At 37.7% G+C, this 18,057-nt stretch overlaps 2 protein-coding genes and 1 pseudogene across 2 annotated transcripts; 2 read left to right on the top strand and 1 right to left on the bottom strand.

Annotated features, from left to right (window-relative positions):
- Positions 1–2,253: 2,253 nt before the first annotated feature.
- LOC122308419 (putative disease resistance protein At1g50180) lies at positions 2,254–4,912 on the top strand. The gene is made up of 2 exons (XM_043121739.1): positions 2,254–3,317; positions 3,778–4,912. Exons 1-2 carry the CDS (start codon positions 2,450–2,452, stop codon positions 4,539–4,541), a joined length of 1,632 nt encoding a protein of 543 aa, XP_042977673.1. The 5' UTR covers positions 2,254–2,449; the 3' UTR covers positions 4,542–4,912.
- A 2,435-nt stretch (positions 4,913–7,347) lies between these two features.
- On the bottom strand, positions 7,348–11,274 carry LOC122308425 (annotated as a pseudogene).
- A 920-nt stretch (positions 11,275–12,194) lies between these two features.
- Positions 12,195–14,573, top strand: LOC122300654. Its single transcript, XM_043111502.1, has 2 exons — positions 12,195–12,315; positions 14,035–14,573. Exons 1-2 carry the CDS (start codon positions 12,195–12,197, stop codon positions 14,571–14,573), a joined length of 660 nt encoding a protein of 219 aa, XP_042967436.1.
- Positions 14,574–18,057: the final 3,484 nt, after the last annotated feature.

The following is an 18,057-nucleotide window of genomic DNA, read 5'->3' on the forward strand; positions in this document are numbered from 1 at the left end:
TATTTGAAAACTAAAAAATAAAAACAGATTTTGATACAGATTTTATACAAACAAGAAAACAGATGCAAGTAGTAGAAATCACATTATACATGCAGTGTTCATTTCTAAAAATAGATCATATCATCCTTTGTTTTGATAAAATCTACTTGGCATATCCAAATACATAGCACATTGTTTTGAATTCAAGTTCCCATAAAACATTGACATTTGTACATATCCAAATATCATCTTAAACCCAACAAAAGCAACAAGTTCAAATCAGTTATTTGTGTGTTGATTCCAAACATCCTCTACATAAGCAGTAGCATGACCTTCCTCTTTTGCTGTTCTCATAAACTTTTCATTCTCTCCTATACCATACTAGGCATTTTCAGTGTGTAAAATCGGAGAAGCTCATGATTTAATATATCCAAAGACTTTAAAGAAACCCCAAAAAAGTCACAAATGACATTATCAGAAAAGAAAGCATAAAGCAATGAGTACCAAGGAGATTTTTGAGTTTATTAGACCATAAAGCAATGAGTATCAAGCATAAAACATACAACACCGTGCTCATCCAGACCCACAAGCATAAAATCTCATTGACCCAAGCAACCAATCGAAAGAATTTTAGTTTTCTAAATGAGCACTGCCTTCCATCCATGCAATAAATCAAAACTTGGTAACATCTAATAAAGTACATGCATGAAGTTTTTATTTAGGTGGTTAGAGTTTGAAACTCTGGTTTTTGATAAGAGGAGAGTGAAAATCTCTGGTTGATAAATAGTCAAGTTGCAATAGGTAAAAATATTTTGATAACAATATTTTTACCTCCAAGTGCCTGTATAGAGTGACAAACTATCATATGTGCTCTTTATGCTTACATCTCGAGGAAAAAAAGGTGACTCCATTTAAAGTTTACAGATTATCATAATGTTTTGTCATAAAGATTGCAAAATCAATATAACCTTTTAAATTTTAAAATAAAAATTATATTTAAAAATTATATTCAAACAATGTTTTTAACTTTATAATATTTTTATTCAACTTTTACTCTCTTTTTTTTTTCAAAAACCAATAAAACATCTTCACTTAGATCCTTTTACTACTATGCAAGCATGCCTAGACTAAAAAAGTTCCATTAATATTTACTAAAACACATGTGGATTGGTTCATAAAAATGAAATCAATATGCAAACAGAAGATAAACAACAAATTCATCAATGAAATCACCAGCTCCGTTCCATGTGATCTTTAAAGAATATTTGAATCTTCTCTAAATCAATATTAGACCAAAACAGAGCATTTGATAAGTTACTTGAAGCTCACCCTCTGTTCAAGTTTAAGATGCATATCATGCATTTACCGACTAAATATTTTGCACACTATTTTTAATAATAATAACAACTGTTCACAATAAATTCATTCACAGAAAACTAAAAAAGCACCACCAAAGAACCCCCAATCAAACCTCTTTATTAACCCAACTGCAAATTATACCAGTGTTACAAAAACCACAAAATAAAACAGCTCTCCAAACAACTGTAGGACACTTATCAGGGTCCACTCAAAACTCAAAACCCATCACAAAACTCAAAACTCAAGCATATTGTTAAATACTGAAATTTCCCTCACCTGATCACGGACTGGGACCATGATGACGCGAGACCGAAAGAGCAAGATGGAGACGACAAAGGGAGAGCGAGAGAGAGCAAATAGCAGACTAGAGGTCTAGAGACTCAGATCAGAGAGTGATTTGTGAATCTGCGATTGCGTTTTTTTTTTTTTTTTTTTTGGGGGGGGGGGGGGGGTTTGCGGCTAGGGCTTCCAAGTTGTTTTTGTTAATAAACATGGGTACCGGATTTTAAAACCGGTGCCCATGTGTTAAGACCGCATCCGGGCCGGATAGGCCCGGATTTGAATATCCGGGTTTTCGGCCTGGATTGAATCCGGGCCAAAACCCGTAACTAGAAATCCGGTTATCCCGTTTTCGGTGCGGGCCGGGTTTTACCTGGCCCGTATGAACAGTCTTATTGAAGACTATTATTGATTATGTAGGACCCCAATAATAAAGCCTGAGTTACTGAGTAGATGGATTAGGTGGGATGGACCAAGAGATTTTCTTATTTTTTGAACCACGTGGACCCCTTGCTCGACGATCTGTTTGCATGCAATTTTGGTTGAATCATCTCTTGTCGTGATACCACATTAATAACATGATACTTTCTTACAAAATTTGAGCAGAGAGTTACATCCAAATCTCTAATATATCTTCTTCTATTATTCCTATTTTTTGTGACGAGCAGAAGAGAAATGACAGAGGCTATTGTTTCTATTGTTGTGGAAAGGCTGGGTGATTTGCTCTTGGAAAAAGCAACATCCTTCTACGGGTCCTTGCACGGGGTGAGTAACCAAGTTCAACAGCTACAATATGAGCTCAAACGGATCCAAAGTCTCCTAAAAGACGCAGATGCGAGGCAAAATGAAAGAGAGAGTGTATGCCGAAGATATTATTGAGAGCTATGCCCTCAAAGTTGGCTCCAGGCAGGGAGGAGGCATACAAAATGTCCTGAAAAGGTTTGGCTTCATCTTGGGAGAAGCAAAAGCTATTGATCAAACTAGCTCAAAGATTGGTGAAATAACGAAGAGAATTTCTACATTGAACTCGCATTTACAAAATTATGGCATAAAATTAGATTCGATGGAAGGTGGAGGCCCAAGTTCTTTGAGTGAGAAGATAAGAGAGCAAAGGCAAACTTATGCGCATGTTCAACCTGATCGTGTTGTTGTTGGATTGGAGGATAACCTGAAGGAAGTGGTGGCATGTTTGACAGAAGAGGTCAAATACAAGTACAGAGTCGTTTCCATATGTGGTATGGGTGGTCTTGGAAAGACTACTCTTGCTAGGAAGGTTTATCATCACCCAAAAGTCAAGAGTCACTTTGAATTTCGTGCTTGGGTATATATCTCTCTACAATGTCAAATAAGAGATGTTTGGGAAGGAGTTATGATCGAACTTATCTCTCCATTTGAAACGGAGAGAGATAAAATTCGAAAAATGACAGATGCAGAGCTTACTAAGGAACTTTGTGAAATTCTACGCCGAAATAAATGTTTGGTGGTTCTAGATGATATCTGGAAAGTCGAGAATTGGAACAGATTATCTGCTACCTTCCAATTGAATGATACGAACAGCAGAATATTGCTAACCTCTCGTAATGTAGACATGGCTTTGCAAGTAGATCCAAGGCGGGGCCACCTTCATGAATTAAAGCTTCTAAATGATGAAAACAGCTGGGAATTGCTTCAAAATATAGCAATATCATGGAGATCAGAAGGTATATAGACAGTATCTAACTCTCATTTGCTAGATTTTCTAAAAGTGCATTTTTTATGTGAAATGGTTACTGGTTTAGGCACGGTATTATTTTTTACTAACATATTGAACAAGACTTAAGAGAGAGATAAAAAAAAAAAAAAGTGGTTTATTTAGAAGTTCTTCAAGCTTTTGCCGATTGGAAAAAACTACCTCTCCAATGGAATCTTTCTTTCAAAATTCTATTCAATGTTGTGCCGTAAAGCTTAATAACGCAAGTATTGAATTGATCGGGAGGGACATTCTTTCAGTAACAATGCATACTCTGCTTTTAGTCCATATTTTTCAATGGTTTAGTCACTTTATACTTAGACATTGAAAGCTTTCGAGCCTCAAAATAGGATCCATTTTTATTTATTTATTTATGTTGGCTCAATATGCAAGATGGAATGATATTGTTTACGTTATTGTTGGCTATGTAGATTCTAAAATCAAGGAAGAAATGAGCTTTTTAGTAAAAGAGACGGTTAGCTATTGTAAGGGTTTACCACTGGCCGTCATTGTACTAGGGGGACTTTTGGCAACAAAGCAGACGTTAGAAGAGTGGAAACAAGTGCATAGAAATGTTAAATCATACCTTCATCAACAGAAAGATCTTGGAATTATAAGCATGGTGTTAGCTTTAAGTTATGATGATTTGCGTTCCCACTTGAAATTGTGCTTCCTATATTTAGGCCATTTCCCAGAGGATTTTGAGATACGGACTAAGGAGTTAATTCAAATGTGGATGGCCGAAGGTCTTATACTTCAAATGCAACACACTGGAAGTAACAAGGAAACACTGGAGGATGTTGGAGAACAATATTTAAAGGAGCTAGTTCAAAGGTGTATGGTACAAGTAGGACAAAAGAGTTCATTTGCAGGGATCAAAACTTGTCGTCTCCATGATCTTATGCGAGACTTTTGTGTGGTAAAAGCTAAATCGGAAAATTTTCTCCACATCATCAATATTAATCATGAGTCCAATGAAAAAATAGAAGCTCCCATTGGTGAAGTTCGAAGAGTTGCTATCAGTGGTGGATCAAGTGATCCCGTGAGGCTTGGATTTATAGTTCCATCAACATCCCTAAAATATTTTCACCTAAGGTCTCTTCTAATATTCTCTGTGCCTTTGAAAGTCAAATCTATGCTAAGGAACTTCAAATATCTTAAGAGTCTTGAATTTTGGAATGACTACCGATCTTGACGATGGCGACTATAGGTCGGAGATGGTTTCCCCCCCTGAGATCAAAAGTCTCATCAACTTGAGATTCTTATCTCTAAGGTCTACTGGTGTAAGAAGTATCACATCTCTAAGAAATTTGAAGTTCTTGCAAACACTAGATTTGTGGTGGACATCTTGGCAATTAGCTAATGTGCCAAATGATGTGTTCAGAAATATGGAGCACTTGCGGCATCTGTATCTACCTCTGTTTTCCGAAGTCAGGGGGAAGTTGCAACTACCTAATGCTAGTAAGCTGCAAACACTTGTGAATATTCCTGTTTTCATTTGTGATGTTAAAGATCCGATGGCTGGATTTGACAAGTTTGGAAACAACTTAATGCCTTCAAATTTCACATTCAATTGTCTTCATGTTCATAAGATCCGATGTCCAAATAGTAATTGGGATAAGAGAGTGGATATAACACCAATGGTAACGAGTTGTCCTCACATATATCAGCTACGGCTTTTGTGGAAAATAGAGAAATTGCCAGAACACGGCAAAATTTCTCCACATCTTGCCCGGTTAATGTTACATGCGACTCATCTTGAAGAAGGCCCAATGCTGATTTTGGAGAAGTTTCCCGACTTAAAGATTCTCCACCTTAGGTCTCATGCCTACACAAGGAAGAAGATTATTTGTTCTGTAAGAGGATTTCCTCAACTTCAATCCCTCGTTCTTGCATATTTACGTAACTTAGAGGAGTGGGAGGTGGAGAAAGGATCCATGCCCAACCTCTGCCATTTGAAGATTGAATATTGCCAGAATCTTAGTATGGTTCCAAATGGACTTCAGTTTGTCAATAACCTACAAAAATTGGAAATTGAAGGCATGTACTCATCATTCATAGCTAGACTTGGCGAAGGAGGACAAGATTTTTACAAAATACGACACGTGCCTTCCCTCGAAGTTAAACCAAGCAGATTTGTATAAGGTAATAAATCTAAAACAAAAGTTATAATAATTAGAAGCATTGCAACATATTATATAGTGAAGACTTCATTTCATGAATTTGAAATTTTCAAAAATCTGATCGGAATGCGCTATTTACTGCTTTAATTACTCTTATTTCAATGTCTCTAGTACATTTTATAAGTACTTGCAAGATTTGAATCAGTTTTCATGGTACTAAAATTAGGGTGTTTCATGAATTAAAAATTTTTGGGTTTATCATCATGATCGTAAAATTCATTGTGTCCTAAGATTATGATTTGTTACAATGCAAAATTCATTGTGTCCTAAGATTTCCTTGTTTGACTTTCAAATACCTCATTAAAGAGAAAATTAAAGAATCCTTGTTGATATAATTTGATACTTATCTATGACCTTATTGTAAAATTTTAACGATTCTCGTATATATGATGATAATATCATCCCGTAGATATTGGATTTATGATTTGTGATTAAAGTCAATTTGGATACTTACTAAATGTGTTGTACCTAACTCTTTTTATTTTCATCCTTCTTTAATCTTAGGATCTTGGAGTTTGGACGATATAACACTAGCAATCTGACATGATAGAACGTGGGTGCATGAAAATTAAATATATTCTAACTTTGAAGTTGTAAATTCTGATATTTCCTATGTAAATTAAATTTCGTTGGAGTTGGGCACTGAATTTACTTCAAATTGTGTCGGAATCATGAGATTTTATTATTTGTAAATGAGGAATAAGATAACTTTTTAGTCGAAGTTTTACTTTTGAGTGACTCAAATTCCGTAATCTTTCTAAGGCAGTTTGGATATTAAGAATATTTCATGTAATTTTAGAATACTTTATTACTATTTATTATTTTATTATTATTTTTTACTTATTTTTTATTACTATTAATTATTATTTAATATTTTATTATTACTTTTTCACTACTATTCACAACTCTTCTCAACACATCTTACTACATCTTCTCAACATTTCTTAGTACCCAAACTTATCTAAAATTTTTTTAAGATTTTTTTTTAATTTTAATTTCAACTAGAAAAATAAAAATCTTTTCTTTCAAAGATAGGCATCTGGCCGTGGTTGGTTAGTTGAAATTTCAGTGGCGATGAACAATTACGGCTTTTTGTTAAGGAATTGTTAAAGCATTTTTATTGTATAAATAATAGGGATTTGAAAGTCTAGTAATTATCCAAACAAATTTCATCTTTCGTTTGCATATGTATTTCATTTTCAGCCGACATTAAGTGTTATAAATCCGGTATTTGGTTTGAACCGATGAACCCAATTTTAGTCGGGTGGGCTCATGTTGGGCCTTTCAGATTCATTGGGCCAGACATTTTTTTTCCCTAGCAATACTCAATCCTAGGAATTCTATATATGAATTAAGTATAGCCTTGGATGAAAACACAATGGTGTATAATGGCTTTCGTTATCGTGGAATATCAATCAATAAAAAATAAGGGGGTGGGGGCAGACACAACTCAAGAGTGCTTTTGGTACTGGAATTCATTCGACCTCAATCTAGTTTCATTTATCTATGCTGATACAATTATACAAATATTCCATCAAATTGTGATCTGTTCACTGAGATTACAAGAAAGGAAATTAGAGTGGCCTATTCTGAAATTTTGTAACCAAGAATGAGACAACTACTCTTCCGTACATGGAGAAGCATTCCAAATACTTGCCTCTGCTGCCATTGATTTACTTCTCCTATTACCATCTGGTGTACGCCATATTGCATATGCTATGTGTATTTGTGCCCGTATGCATGCACACATTTAGTGTTTCATTACATTTTTTTTTTTTTTTTGATGGGTAAAAGTAAATTTTATTGATATAAAAGGCATTGCCCAAGTACACTATGTTTCATTACTTGAGCTACTTATGGTAATATTACAAAAATTGTAGTAAACTTAAGGCATCACATTACAAAGTTATGTCCATCTAATATTTAGAGAACTCAGCAAACTTTTTCTCGGTATTTTGACTAAGATTGAGCGAAGTTTGGTTTTCATGAGTTTATCTAAGGAATTCCTCCTCATCCCTAAGCGAAAAACGAACCACATGTACAAAAAAATCCAGGCAAACCCAGCAGCTCCCAGAACAACAACTATCCGAACCCACAAAGTGGAAATAAATGCTTTTAGAACATAAGCATTCCACGACCATGACCACAGAATACAGAAGATGGATCCCAAGACAGCACCCACAACAACTTGGCTTACAGTATGAAATTGTTGGGAGACCCGTAGCCATGACTGCAAACACCAAGGAGAAAGATAACAATAAGCATTATTTTTATATCCATGCAACAGACAGGTCACTTATCCTACAGTAGCTACACTACTTATAAGAAATTCAGTTCCTTTTTCTCATTTATTTTGTTGATTTCCAATCCTTACGGGATTTATAAGTAATGGCAAAAATTTAGTCTCTACTTTCTTTTTTCCTCAGAGTTTCTACTTAATTGTGAGCTCCGCCCCGTCACACACACACACACACACACACACACACACACACATATATATTATCTATTTTGATGGGTAGAATTGAATGAATCAGCTATTTGTCAGTTTTTGGTAGCTAGAGGATACAATGTGTCCGTCGTGGTAGTTTAGGGTGCAAAGTGCAGAACCCTAGTTAGTTTGAGAGTGCAAAGCGTATTTGTCCATACCCATAATAATATTGCCTTATTCAGTATATGCTTACAAGGTGTCGCAATGCAAATTTATTCCTTATATAAAGCTATTGTCAAAATGTCAATTGACTTATAGCTGGTAAAAAAATCAATCCTCTGGCACAATAAATCCACTAGCACATGCAGTTAGATGCATACGCAGCTTGAAAGTGTCGTGAATTAAGTCTAAACAATGGACAGCACTGGCCAAAAAGTTACAGGCTACTAGAACATACCATATTCTATGGTTTTCATTCTACCCTTTATTCTTTCTTCCCTATACTCCATATACATAGAGATGAGTTCATATCTTGGTTCACAAACAGTGTTAATGTCTAATTCTGGTTCACAATAAAAAAGAAAGGGCTATCGGTACTCCACCAGGAGGATTCTATGAAAGCATTAAGTTGTTACTCAACAAAGAAGATCTTCATAAAACTGATATTGGTTAATCAGTAAATTTATTTTTAGAAAAGACAGAAATCAATTGGTCTTATTTGGGCCAAATCAGTTAGATTTTGACCTTCTTATCCTATAAAAATAGCAATATAAAGCTGCATCTGATCCCAAATAACGATGATTGCAATTGCCACTATGGTATGGGAGTTTTAGCAAGGATGACTGCACTATGGTCTCTATATTGTTCAATAGATTAAAGAGTAACAGAGGAGAGAAATGTACCAGATTAGCATTCGACCTGTTCTTATTTTTAAGAATAACAACCTTCAGCTTTGCAACCTAAGCTAAAAGTATATATTATGTGCGACATTGGACTAATATGAGCCATATGAAGATACTTACAAGATATGAACCAAATGCCAAGGCAAGACCACCGATGGTTACTGTAAATATATTTGTTCCTAGCCATTCCATAACTGCAACAGTACACAGAAAAACAAGCATTAAATTTCTGCAATTGAGCCAACACATATTGAAATTATGTTCAAAAAAAGCAAGCAAACTTCATATCAATCAATTCTAAGCTTAAAAATGCAGCTGCTCTCTCTCTCTCTCTCATGAGTAATCATAAAGTAGGGAGAGAACAGAAGAAATTACTTGAAAGATTGGTAAACATAACAGTGAAGAAGATATATTGTGCATGTGATGATGGCATCCCAGGGTCAGATCTCAAAGTGGAAACAGGCCGCTCTTGGTTTAGTATCCGTTTGAGTACAATAGAGAGTATACAATTTAGAAGAGACCCCATAGAAGCCCATAAGACTTCTGAATCATGCCTCCAAAGAATGATGCCACCAAAAAGAGCAGCTACAAGCCACTTGCTCTGTAAACAATAGCAATTAAGATGTAAGTCAAGATTTTTTTGCCAAGAAATTCAAAACCATCTCCCCAAAAGTTACAAGAGAGAAAATTGTGGTATCTACATGTCTATAATAATATTCACATATGTTCTAGGGTTTGAGGAAAACTATGTTTAATCTCTCTTTTATCAGCTCAATCCCATACCAGTCTCCATTCAAGGAATCTCGTGCTATTATTAAGAATTTTTGAAGTCCTTATTGTATCGATTTACTTTTTCTTTTATTGGTGCCAAATGTTCAAGAATAAATTAAGTTCCGACGAATCCCAAGGGTGTATAGGCTCTTCTGCACATGATTTTAACCTTAAAGGAAGTCCAAAAAGAAGAAAATGGTCACTAGACGAGATTAGAATATGTGTGGTTAGCAATATCCAGAAAATATCATGTGCAGAAGAGCTTCGCAACAGTATCACCTCTATGTGATGAGAGGTTTGGTTTCTATTCTAGCATCTAACTATCTAATGCATACCTCAGATTAAGGCAAATGCTAGTAAGAGTGCTTTTATGAGCAGAAAATAAATTCTAATTCCTAATGGCTGCTGAATGATTCATAATTGCTTAAACGGGTACATATTCTTGCTAATGTTCTTGAATCCATTTTCACCCAAGTTCTTTTAGTTACCAACCATATAACGGATGCTCTACTGTCAACTGTAATTTTTAGCAAATACAAGGACTGCGACCTCAAAGATCTGTATAAGAAGTGTAATATAATCTCATGAGAAGCAAGAAAACTGCAAGATGAATCATATTAACCACCAGGAAGTAGAAAGTTCTACTACCATACCCCGACATATTTCTTAAAAGACATCTCAGTCTAAAAGTACAATGCGACTTTTATCATTCAGGTAGAGAACATCCACTAAGGACGCTTTAGTTCTCCAACACAAATTCAAAATCCAAAGGAAGAAAGAACATAGAATATCTATTTACTCACACAGAATGTATTTAGTGACCTTAAACTAAAACTGAAATTAGAGATATTTTCAGCTCTAAACGGGCCAAATAAAATAATATGAGAACGTTGTTTTAATTGAACAGTCAGAAATAATTTCATGATCAATCAGACCAAATCAAAAGAAACCAGAACCATCATACTGGCACCATTATTCACATGCAATAACAACAACAATAAAAAGAAATCAAAAGCGAGAAAAAAAAAAACCATGATATTTGAGATTATCCAAAAATACCAACCATTCGATTGAGAGTAGCTTCCAGTCCATCAGCCATAAACTCCCGAAGAAACTTGGATGGCCCATTAACCAAAGCTTCCTTTTGAACTCTAATACCTTCATCGCTATCACCACCATTGAAATCAGAAACTTTAATCAACTCAGCCATGGTGTTCAGACCCTTAATTTTATTTCTATCACAAACACCTTTACTCAAGAAAAAACCCACCACAAGGCGTCGATTTTGATACGAATAAACGGACATGGACCATAGAATTTATAGACTTGAGCTTCGGACGATCACTGGAAAGGACTTTGAAGGCTGGCGGATACAATACGTTGTGGGGTTGGCGCCATTGTTTTTCAGTGGGAACAGAGGACTGAGGAAAAGAGCACGCGGGGGAGGCAAAGAAAGTTGGGAGTAGTAACCGGCATTTGAAACTTGAAAGGGTCCGGTCTACGACTGCGAGAAACTAACGTGTGGGGGCAACCGCAAATGTGTTTTATGGCGATTGGCCGAGAAGTGAGAAGATTCCTAACAAGGTATGTGATTCAGAACTCTGATTTTTCTTTTGGATTCCCTCCTTTTTTTTTTTTGTTTCTTTTGTTCTTGAATCTTGCCTCTTGAGTCCTTCTAAGAAGCATCCCTGATAAACATATTTGATAATGATAAATAAAAATCTTTTATTTTTGGTTCTTTTCTTCAAATTCTTTTACAATCTAATTTTTTGAAGTTTTCATTTAAGTCAAGAAAAAAAAATAAAAACTCATATCTACAACCCACTGGCGTACACTCTGATTTTCATTTTGCCTCGCATCTGCATCTTTTAGGAGACTTTGGATCTGTTTCTTCAACATCCACTCACTATCGATGTAGTGTGCTATGATACACATGTAGGAAATGTGCTATATGGAAGTCCATGTGTCAGTTGTAAATGACACTCTCTGGCCTGTGGTAATAAACATCTTTTTCATCTCTACCTTCTCTTTTGCATGCCTCTTCATACAATCCCACATCACTATATACCGTGATGCCAATAGAAATCGTGGCTCAATAGTCTTGACAAATTTTTGGAAGCCTCTTTTCTCGATTGTTGTAAAAGGCATCTTATCTTGAATTATCATCTCTGCAAGCATATCCCTCAATATTTTCTCACTATATTGAGGAATAACCATTTTCTTAGTCCGTGTATCATCAGTCGTAGAAGTTTCCTAACTCAGCTTCGTCTGATCAGTGGTCGCCAATCCCTTCGCTATTTTATACCGCTAGCAACCATTAAGATGTGCTATCAAGATAGAGGTATCTTGCTTCGTTGAATGACATCCACAAAGTTGTCCATAGTGGTGACATCTTGCCTGTGGGTTCTCACGGTCACCAGGAATCTTAGTGAAATAAATGGTCCCATATCCAAGATCTTTTTTTAGTAGTTCGTGGCTGAGGTGGCCTTTCAAGTGGAAGTGTTAGATCCGGATCATCCCCAATACCCATCTCCACATCCTCATTAAACTCATCCTCATCTTCTATGTCTATTGGGAGTGAGAATCGACTACTTGCACAAGAAGTAGCTGCTCTAGAAATGGGTCTAGATCTCGGTGTCGGTGACAGGATTGTGGCACTTGGATTCCCTTCTAACCTTCCATTAGGTGAAGCATCCATATCTATCAAAACTAAAATAAAATAAACAATTACTATAAATAGAAAAATAAAAAACTCGCTAAAGAATGCTTAAAAATTGGTGATATTATCTATAAAAATTGTACATAAAATTTTTTAGGAATCTATAAATAATTTAGAAGAAACCTAACCTTTCTTGGCGAAGTTTATGGTGATTATCAATTACAACCAGCTGGATCAAAACCGAGATGTGAACTTGTAGTGTTGCTCCTGTGGCAAACAAAAACTTGAACATTAATATCATAGGCCCTGAAAGGTGAACTTTATATATGTATATATATATATATATATGTATGTATATATATATATGTATATATATATATATATAAATGAGGATACAAAGCTACAAAAATGAGGATACAAAGATACATATATGGCTTGTACTCAGCATGGGGTTCATTTCGTGGGGCTTTTTGTGGCTTCTTCTGGGGTGCATTTGCTTTAAAATCAGAAGCTAACGACACCCTATTTCATAAATCAAGCTTCTCACTTCTTGTGAAGTGGTTTAAACTTTCTTGGCAGTTTTTAGAAGCAGCATTCCATAATTATGAGTAATATCATGGTAAATAAGGATCAAACAAACAATATGCAAATACTACCAATAAGCATTAGGTGTATATCTTGAAGCACATGGAATACATCGCTAAATTCTTGCAAGAGAATATCTGACGGAAATGATAAGTGGAGCAAAGTTCAAGATAAGTAACAAACGATTACAGTATACTTTATAAGATATAATTAAAATAACCGTGTTATTACCTGCGGTTTATGATTAAAAAACTATCATCTATTGATTTCATTAGATGCCAAGGGAACATCAGGGAATTGGAATCAAATTCTTCGGATTTGTATCAACACTTCTCCCGAGACCCAGCATGTCCATGATACAGGTCCATGAAAAAATACCCTTCTTCTCATCGTTGCTTGTTGGATAGAGTGCCTCTAATTGTATTGACAAATCCTTTAACCATCATATTTTGTTGTCCCACTAAGGCCCACGGCCTACTCAACTACATACTTGGAAATAAGGGTCATAACATACCATACCATATATACCATAACATGTTAGTAAGGGACCAAGGGTCATAACATGTACTTTTTTTTTTTTTTTTTTTTTTTTTTTTTTTCAATTTGAACATTAAGAGCACATTTTTTAAACTAATAATTTGGCTTTATGCAGTTTCATCCAATTTAAATTGAAGGCCTCCATCAATATTTCCCCATATTATAGATGAAAAGTTACTCAAAATGAGACCTACACAAGACAACATTTCATGGAAGATATTGAAACACAATCACCGGATTCTAATTTGCACAAAATCCTCACCATATTTTCAGCAAGCGTTATTTATTTGTAAATATCAATTATTTCCATACTTAGTCTAATTTCCTTACATTTGGTTATTTCCATACTTAGTCTAGTATTTCCATACTTAGCTACGCTCCTTGTAATTATTTAACCATCCGTGTATCATTGTAATCGACAAGTAATTTGAATGAAAGTGATTCAACTTTTCAATTCTTAACATGGTATCAGCCTAACCACGATCCCTCCCTACCCGAGTCCTATATGGCCTCTTCTTCCTCTTCCTCCTCCTCTTCCTCCTTCCCTTCCGTTGTCCTCTCTCCCTACCTCCTCCATCCTTCTGATTCACCTAGTTTAATTCTTTTTTCTGGCCTTCTTACAGGTGACAACTTCCCAAAATGGGAAAAAGCCATGACCCGTGCACTCCATGCCAAGAACAAACTTAGTTTTGTTGATGGCTCTCTCCCCACCCCTGATCCTAGTTCTCCCGAATACAACCAATGGAATCAAACCAAAGACATGGTTCTTACCTGGATTTTAAACTCCATCAGCCCATCTCTAGCCAATTCACTTGAATATCACACAAACCCACGTGATGTTTGGGTTGACCTCCAATCTCGTTTCAGCCACGGCAATAACGCTCGCCTCTATCATCTCAAGCGTGCCCTTTCCTCCCTGCACCAAAATACCAACTCCATTCATGACTATTACAACCAAATCAAACAGATATGGGATGAATTAAGCCATCTTCAAGACACCACTAACCTCAAGGATATGCAAAAACAAGCCGATGATGAGCGTGTCTTTCAGTTCCTCCTTGGCCTAAACGACTCCTTTGCCCAACTCAGAACCCAAATCCTTGCTATGGACCCCCTTCCTTCAATCACCAAAGTTTTTTCTATTTTATTTCAGGAAGAGTAGCAGTGCCTCCTTCAACTTCAACCCCTACCGGCGGACTCCATGGCCTTCACCGCCAACTCCAACCACTCACGGAGCCACCTCCATTGCACAGAGTGTGGAAAGCAGGGCCACACCCATGACCGCTGTTGGAGGGTCATCGGCTACCCACCAGGCCGCGACCCACGCTCCAAGTCTCGCTCCTCCATCCTCGGCAAACCCCCATCTGGTTTCACTTCGGCCGCCAATCAAGCTTCTTTCTCCACCGATTCCACTCCCCTCCTCGGATTGATGCCGGATCTCTACCAGCAAGTCTTGGACCTGCTCAAACCGAAACCCACTTCTTCAAACTTTGTTGGTAATGTTTTTTCTTCCCCTTTTTCCTTCGATCGACGCCGGGACTGGGTTGTGGACAGCGGCGCCAAAGCCCACATGTGCCACGACTGGCGCTTGTTTTCCATTTTGGAAACCCCCCCCCCCCCCCCCCCTCTTTTGGTGAAGCTGCCGAACGGCCATACCCTTCCTATTAAGGGTATCGACACTTGCCCATTATCTCCCTCCCTTACCCTTTTAAATGTCTACTTTATCCTTGACTTTCATTTTAATCTCTTATCTCTCCCTCAGCTTACCACTCACACAAATTGTATTGTTTCTTTCTCCTCTAAAGCTTTTTTCTTTCAGGACCCACAGTCGACGAGGCTGATTGGAGTGGGTGATTTTTGCAATGGGCTTTATGTGTACCGGCCCAACAATATTCTGGCTTCTTCCGTGCAAACCACTATGAATAAAGACTTATGGCACTGACGCCTAGGTCATCCTTCTCGCCTTATTATTCCCCAATTATTTAATCATTCTCATGTTGTTTCAGATTGTGATGTTTGCGCACATTCCAAGCACACTCGTTTGCCTTTTTCCTCTACTGATAATAAAAGTACTTTTGCTTTTAATAGAATATTTTGTGACATTTGGGGTGGCTACCACACTTCTTCTATTTGTGGCTCTCATTATTTTTTCACTATCATCGATGATTTTTCATGCACTACTTGGCTCTATCTTATGCGTTTTAAATCTGAGACATATGCCAATCTCATGCATTTCTTTGCCCTTGTCCAAAATCAATTTAATACCACGGTTAAAAAAATTCGCACCGATAATGGACAAGAATTTCTTTCGCACAAATTTCAAACCTACCTTCATACTCACGACATTATTCACGAGCGTACCTGCGTTGAAACTCCTCAACAAAATGGTGTTGCGGAGTGAAAACACAGGCACCTCTTGAATATTGCTCGTAGCCTTCGCTTCCAAGCACACTTACCCCTAAAATTTTGGGGCGAGTGTGTGCTCACTGCAGCATATCTCATTAACCGTACACCCAGTCGCATTCTTCAAAATAAATCCCCTTTTGAACTTCTTTTCCACACCATTTCCAATTATAATCGTCTTCGTGTGTTTGGTTGTCTATGTTACGCCCAAACCCTTTGTGCTCATCGAGATAAATTCTCTCCCCGTGTCTCCAAATGCATCTTTCTTGGCTACCCCAGTAACCACAAAGCATACAAACTCTACAATCTAGACACACATACCATTTTTTATTCCCGCGATGTCACTTTCCATGAAGACATATTTCCCTTCCAAGATCTCCCTGATCTTTCCCTCTCACCTTCTCCTATTCTTCCCTTACCTGTTCCTGAACCTCCCTCATCAACCCCATCCCTTCCCCCTCCCACCGATCTCATAACCCCTTCCCCCCTCCCTACTACCATCATGGAATCTTCCTTTCTTCCTCCTCCTTCTCGTCCTCGTCGCACTACCACTCGACCTGCTGATCTCCAGGATTATGTTTGTCCGACTCTACAAACAGAGCCCACGGCACCATCACTTGCTGCGTCAACCTCAGGTACTGCTCACCCTTTATCTGCTTTTCTTTCTGATTCTCATTTCTCACCCTCTCATCTTACATATTTACATGCTCTCACCACTTCTATTGAACCTTCTTGTTATTCTACTGCCCTTCGTCATTCCCATTGGCACGACGCCATGACTAATGAGCTACGTGCCCTTGAAGCAAATTCCACCTGAACACTTGAACCTCTCCCTCCTGGTAAAAAACCCATCGGTTGCAAATGGGTCTTTAAAACCAAACTCAAAGCCGATGGCTCTGTTGAATGATATAAAGCTCGCTTGGTCACCAAAGGCTACATTCAAGTTGAAGGGCTCGATTATCATGAGACCTTTGCCACTGTTGCAAAAATGACTACTGTTTGGTGCTTGTTAGCTGTTGCTGCCACTCAGCAATGGCTCATTCACCAACTTGATGTCAACAATGCCTTCCTCCATGGTGATCTTGATGAAGAAGTGTACATGACACCACCTCCCGGATATTACCCTAAGGGGGAGACCTGTGCTTGCCGTCTCCGCAAATCTCTCTACGGTCTCAAACAGGCATCCCACAACTGGTTTTTTAAACTAACCACTGTGCTTCTTGATGCAGGTTTTATTCAATCTCAAGCAAATCACTCTCTATTCACCTTGGTCACTACCACGAGTATCACCATTGTGCTCGTCTATGTTGATGATATTCTGGTTGCTGGCAATGATCTCTCCAAAATAGAAGACTTCAAACGTGCTCTCTCCACCAATTTCAAAACCAAGGATCTCGGCCCCCTCAAATATTTTCTTGGTCTTGAAGTTGCTCGTTCATCAAAAGGCATCTTCCTTAATCAACGAAAATATGCTCTTGATATTTTGAAAGACAGTGGCCAACTCAGCGCCTGGAACACTCCCTTTCCCATGGAACAAAACTTGAAGCTCAACAATCAAGATGGCACCCTTCTTCCTGATCCAAGCTCCTATCAACGACTTGTGGGCCGCCTCATCTATCTGACTATCACTCGTCCTGATATTGTCTTCGCCATGAACATCCTCAGTCAGTTTATGCATGCTCCCCGCCTTCCTCACATGCAAGCCGCCACCCGTGTTCTCCGTTACATCAAAGGCAGTCCAGGTCAAGGCATTTTCTTTCCATCCTCCAATACCTTACATGTTACTGCCTACACTGATTCTGATTGGGCCAGCTGCCCCACTACCTGCCGCTCTACCACCGGTTTTTTCATTCAGCTCGGCACAAATCTTATTTCCTGGCGTACCAAAAAACAAATGACTGTAGCCTGCTCTTCCACTGAAGCTGAATATCAAGTTATGGTTGTCACCACTTGCGAGCTGACATGGTTGAAACAACTCCTCACTGACTTTGGTATCTCTCATCTTGAACCTTTCAGTTTGCATTGTGATAATCAATCTGCTCTGCATATTGCCCATAATCCTGTGTTCCATGAACGCACCAAACATATTGAGATTGATTGCCACATTATTCGAGATAAGATCCGGTCTGGTCTACTCACTGCAGTCCATACGTCATCACATGAGCAAATTGCGGACATCTTCACTAAAGCTTTAGGCCGCGAACTCTTCCATCATTTTCTATGCAAGTTGGGCATTACGGACC

Source organism: Carya illinoinensis, chromosome 1 (genome assembly GCF_018687715.1).
Source record: "Carya illinoinensis cultivar Pawnee chromosome 1, C.illinoinensisPawnee_v1, whole genome shotgun sequence".
NCBI classification, from domain to species: Eukaryota; Viridiplantae; Streptophyta; class Magnoliopsida; order Fagales; family Juglandaceae; genus Carya; species Carya illinoinensis.

Excerpts from the sequence above, each read along its gene's own strand:
- LOC122300654 (XM_043111502.1), top strand. The coding sequence starts at position 12,195 with ATGTCTATTGGGAGTGAGAATCGACTACTTGCACAAGAAGTAGCTGCT. Across the intron at positions 12,316-14,034 it reads CCCTTCTAACCTTCCATTAG|GTGACAACTTCCCAAAATGG; the intron begins GTGAAGCATCCA and ends GCCTTCTTACAG.
- LOC122308419 (XM_043121739.1), top strand. The coding sequence starts at position 2,450 with ATGCGAGGCAAAATGAAAGAGAGAGTGTATGCCGAAGATATTATTGAG. Across the intron at positions 3,318-3,777 it reads AATATCATGGAGATCAGAAG|ATTCTAAAATCAAGGAAGAA; the intron begins GTATATAGACAG and ends TTGGCTATGTAG.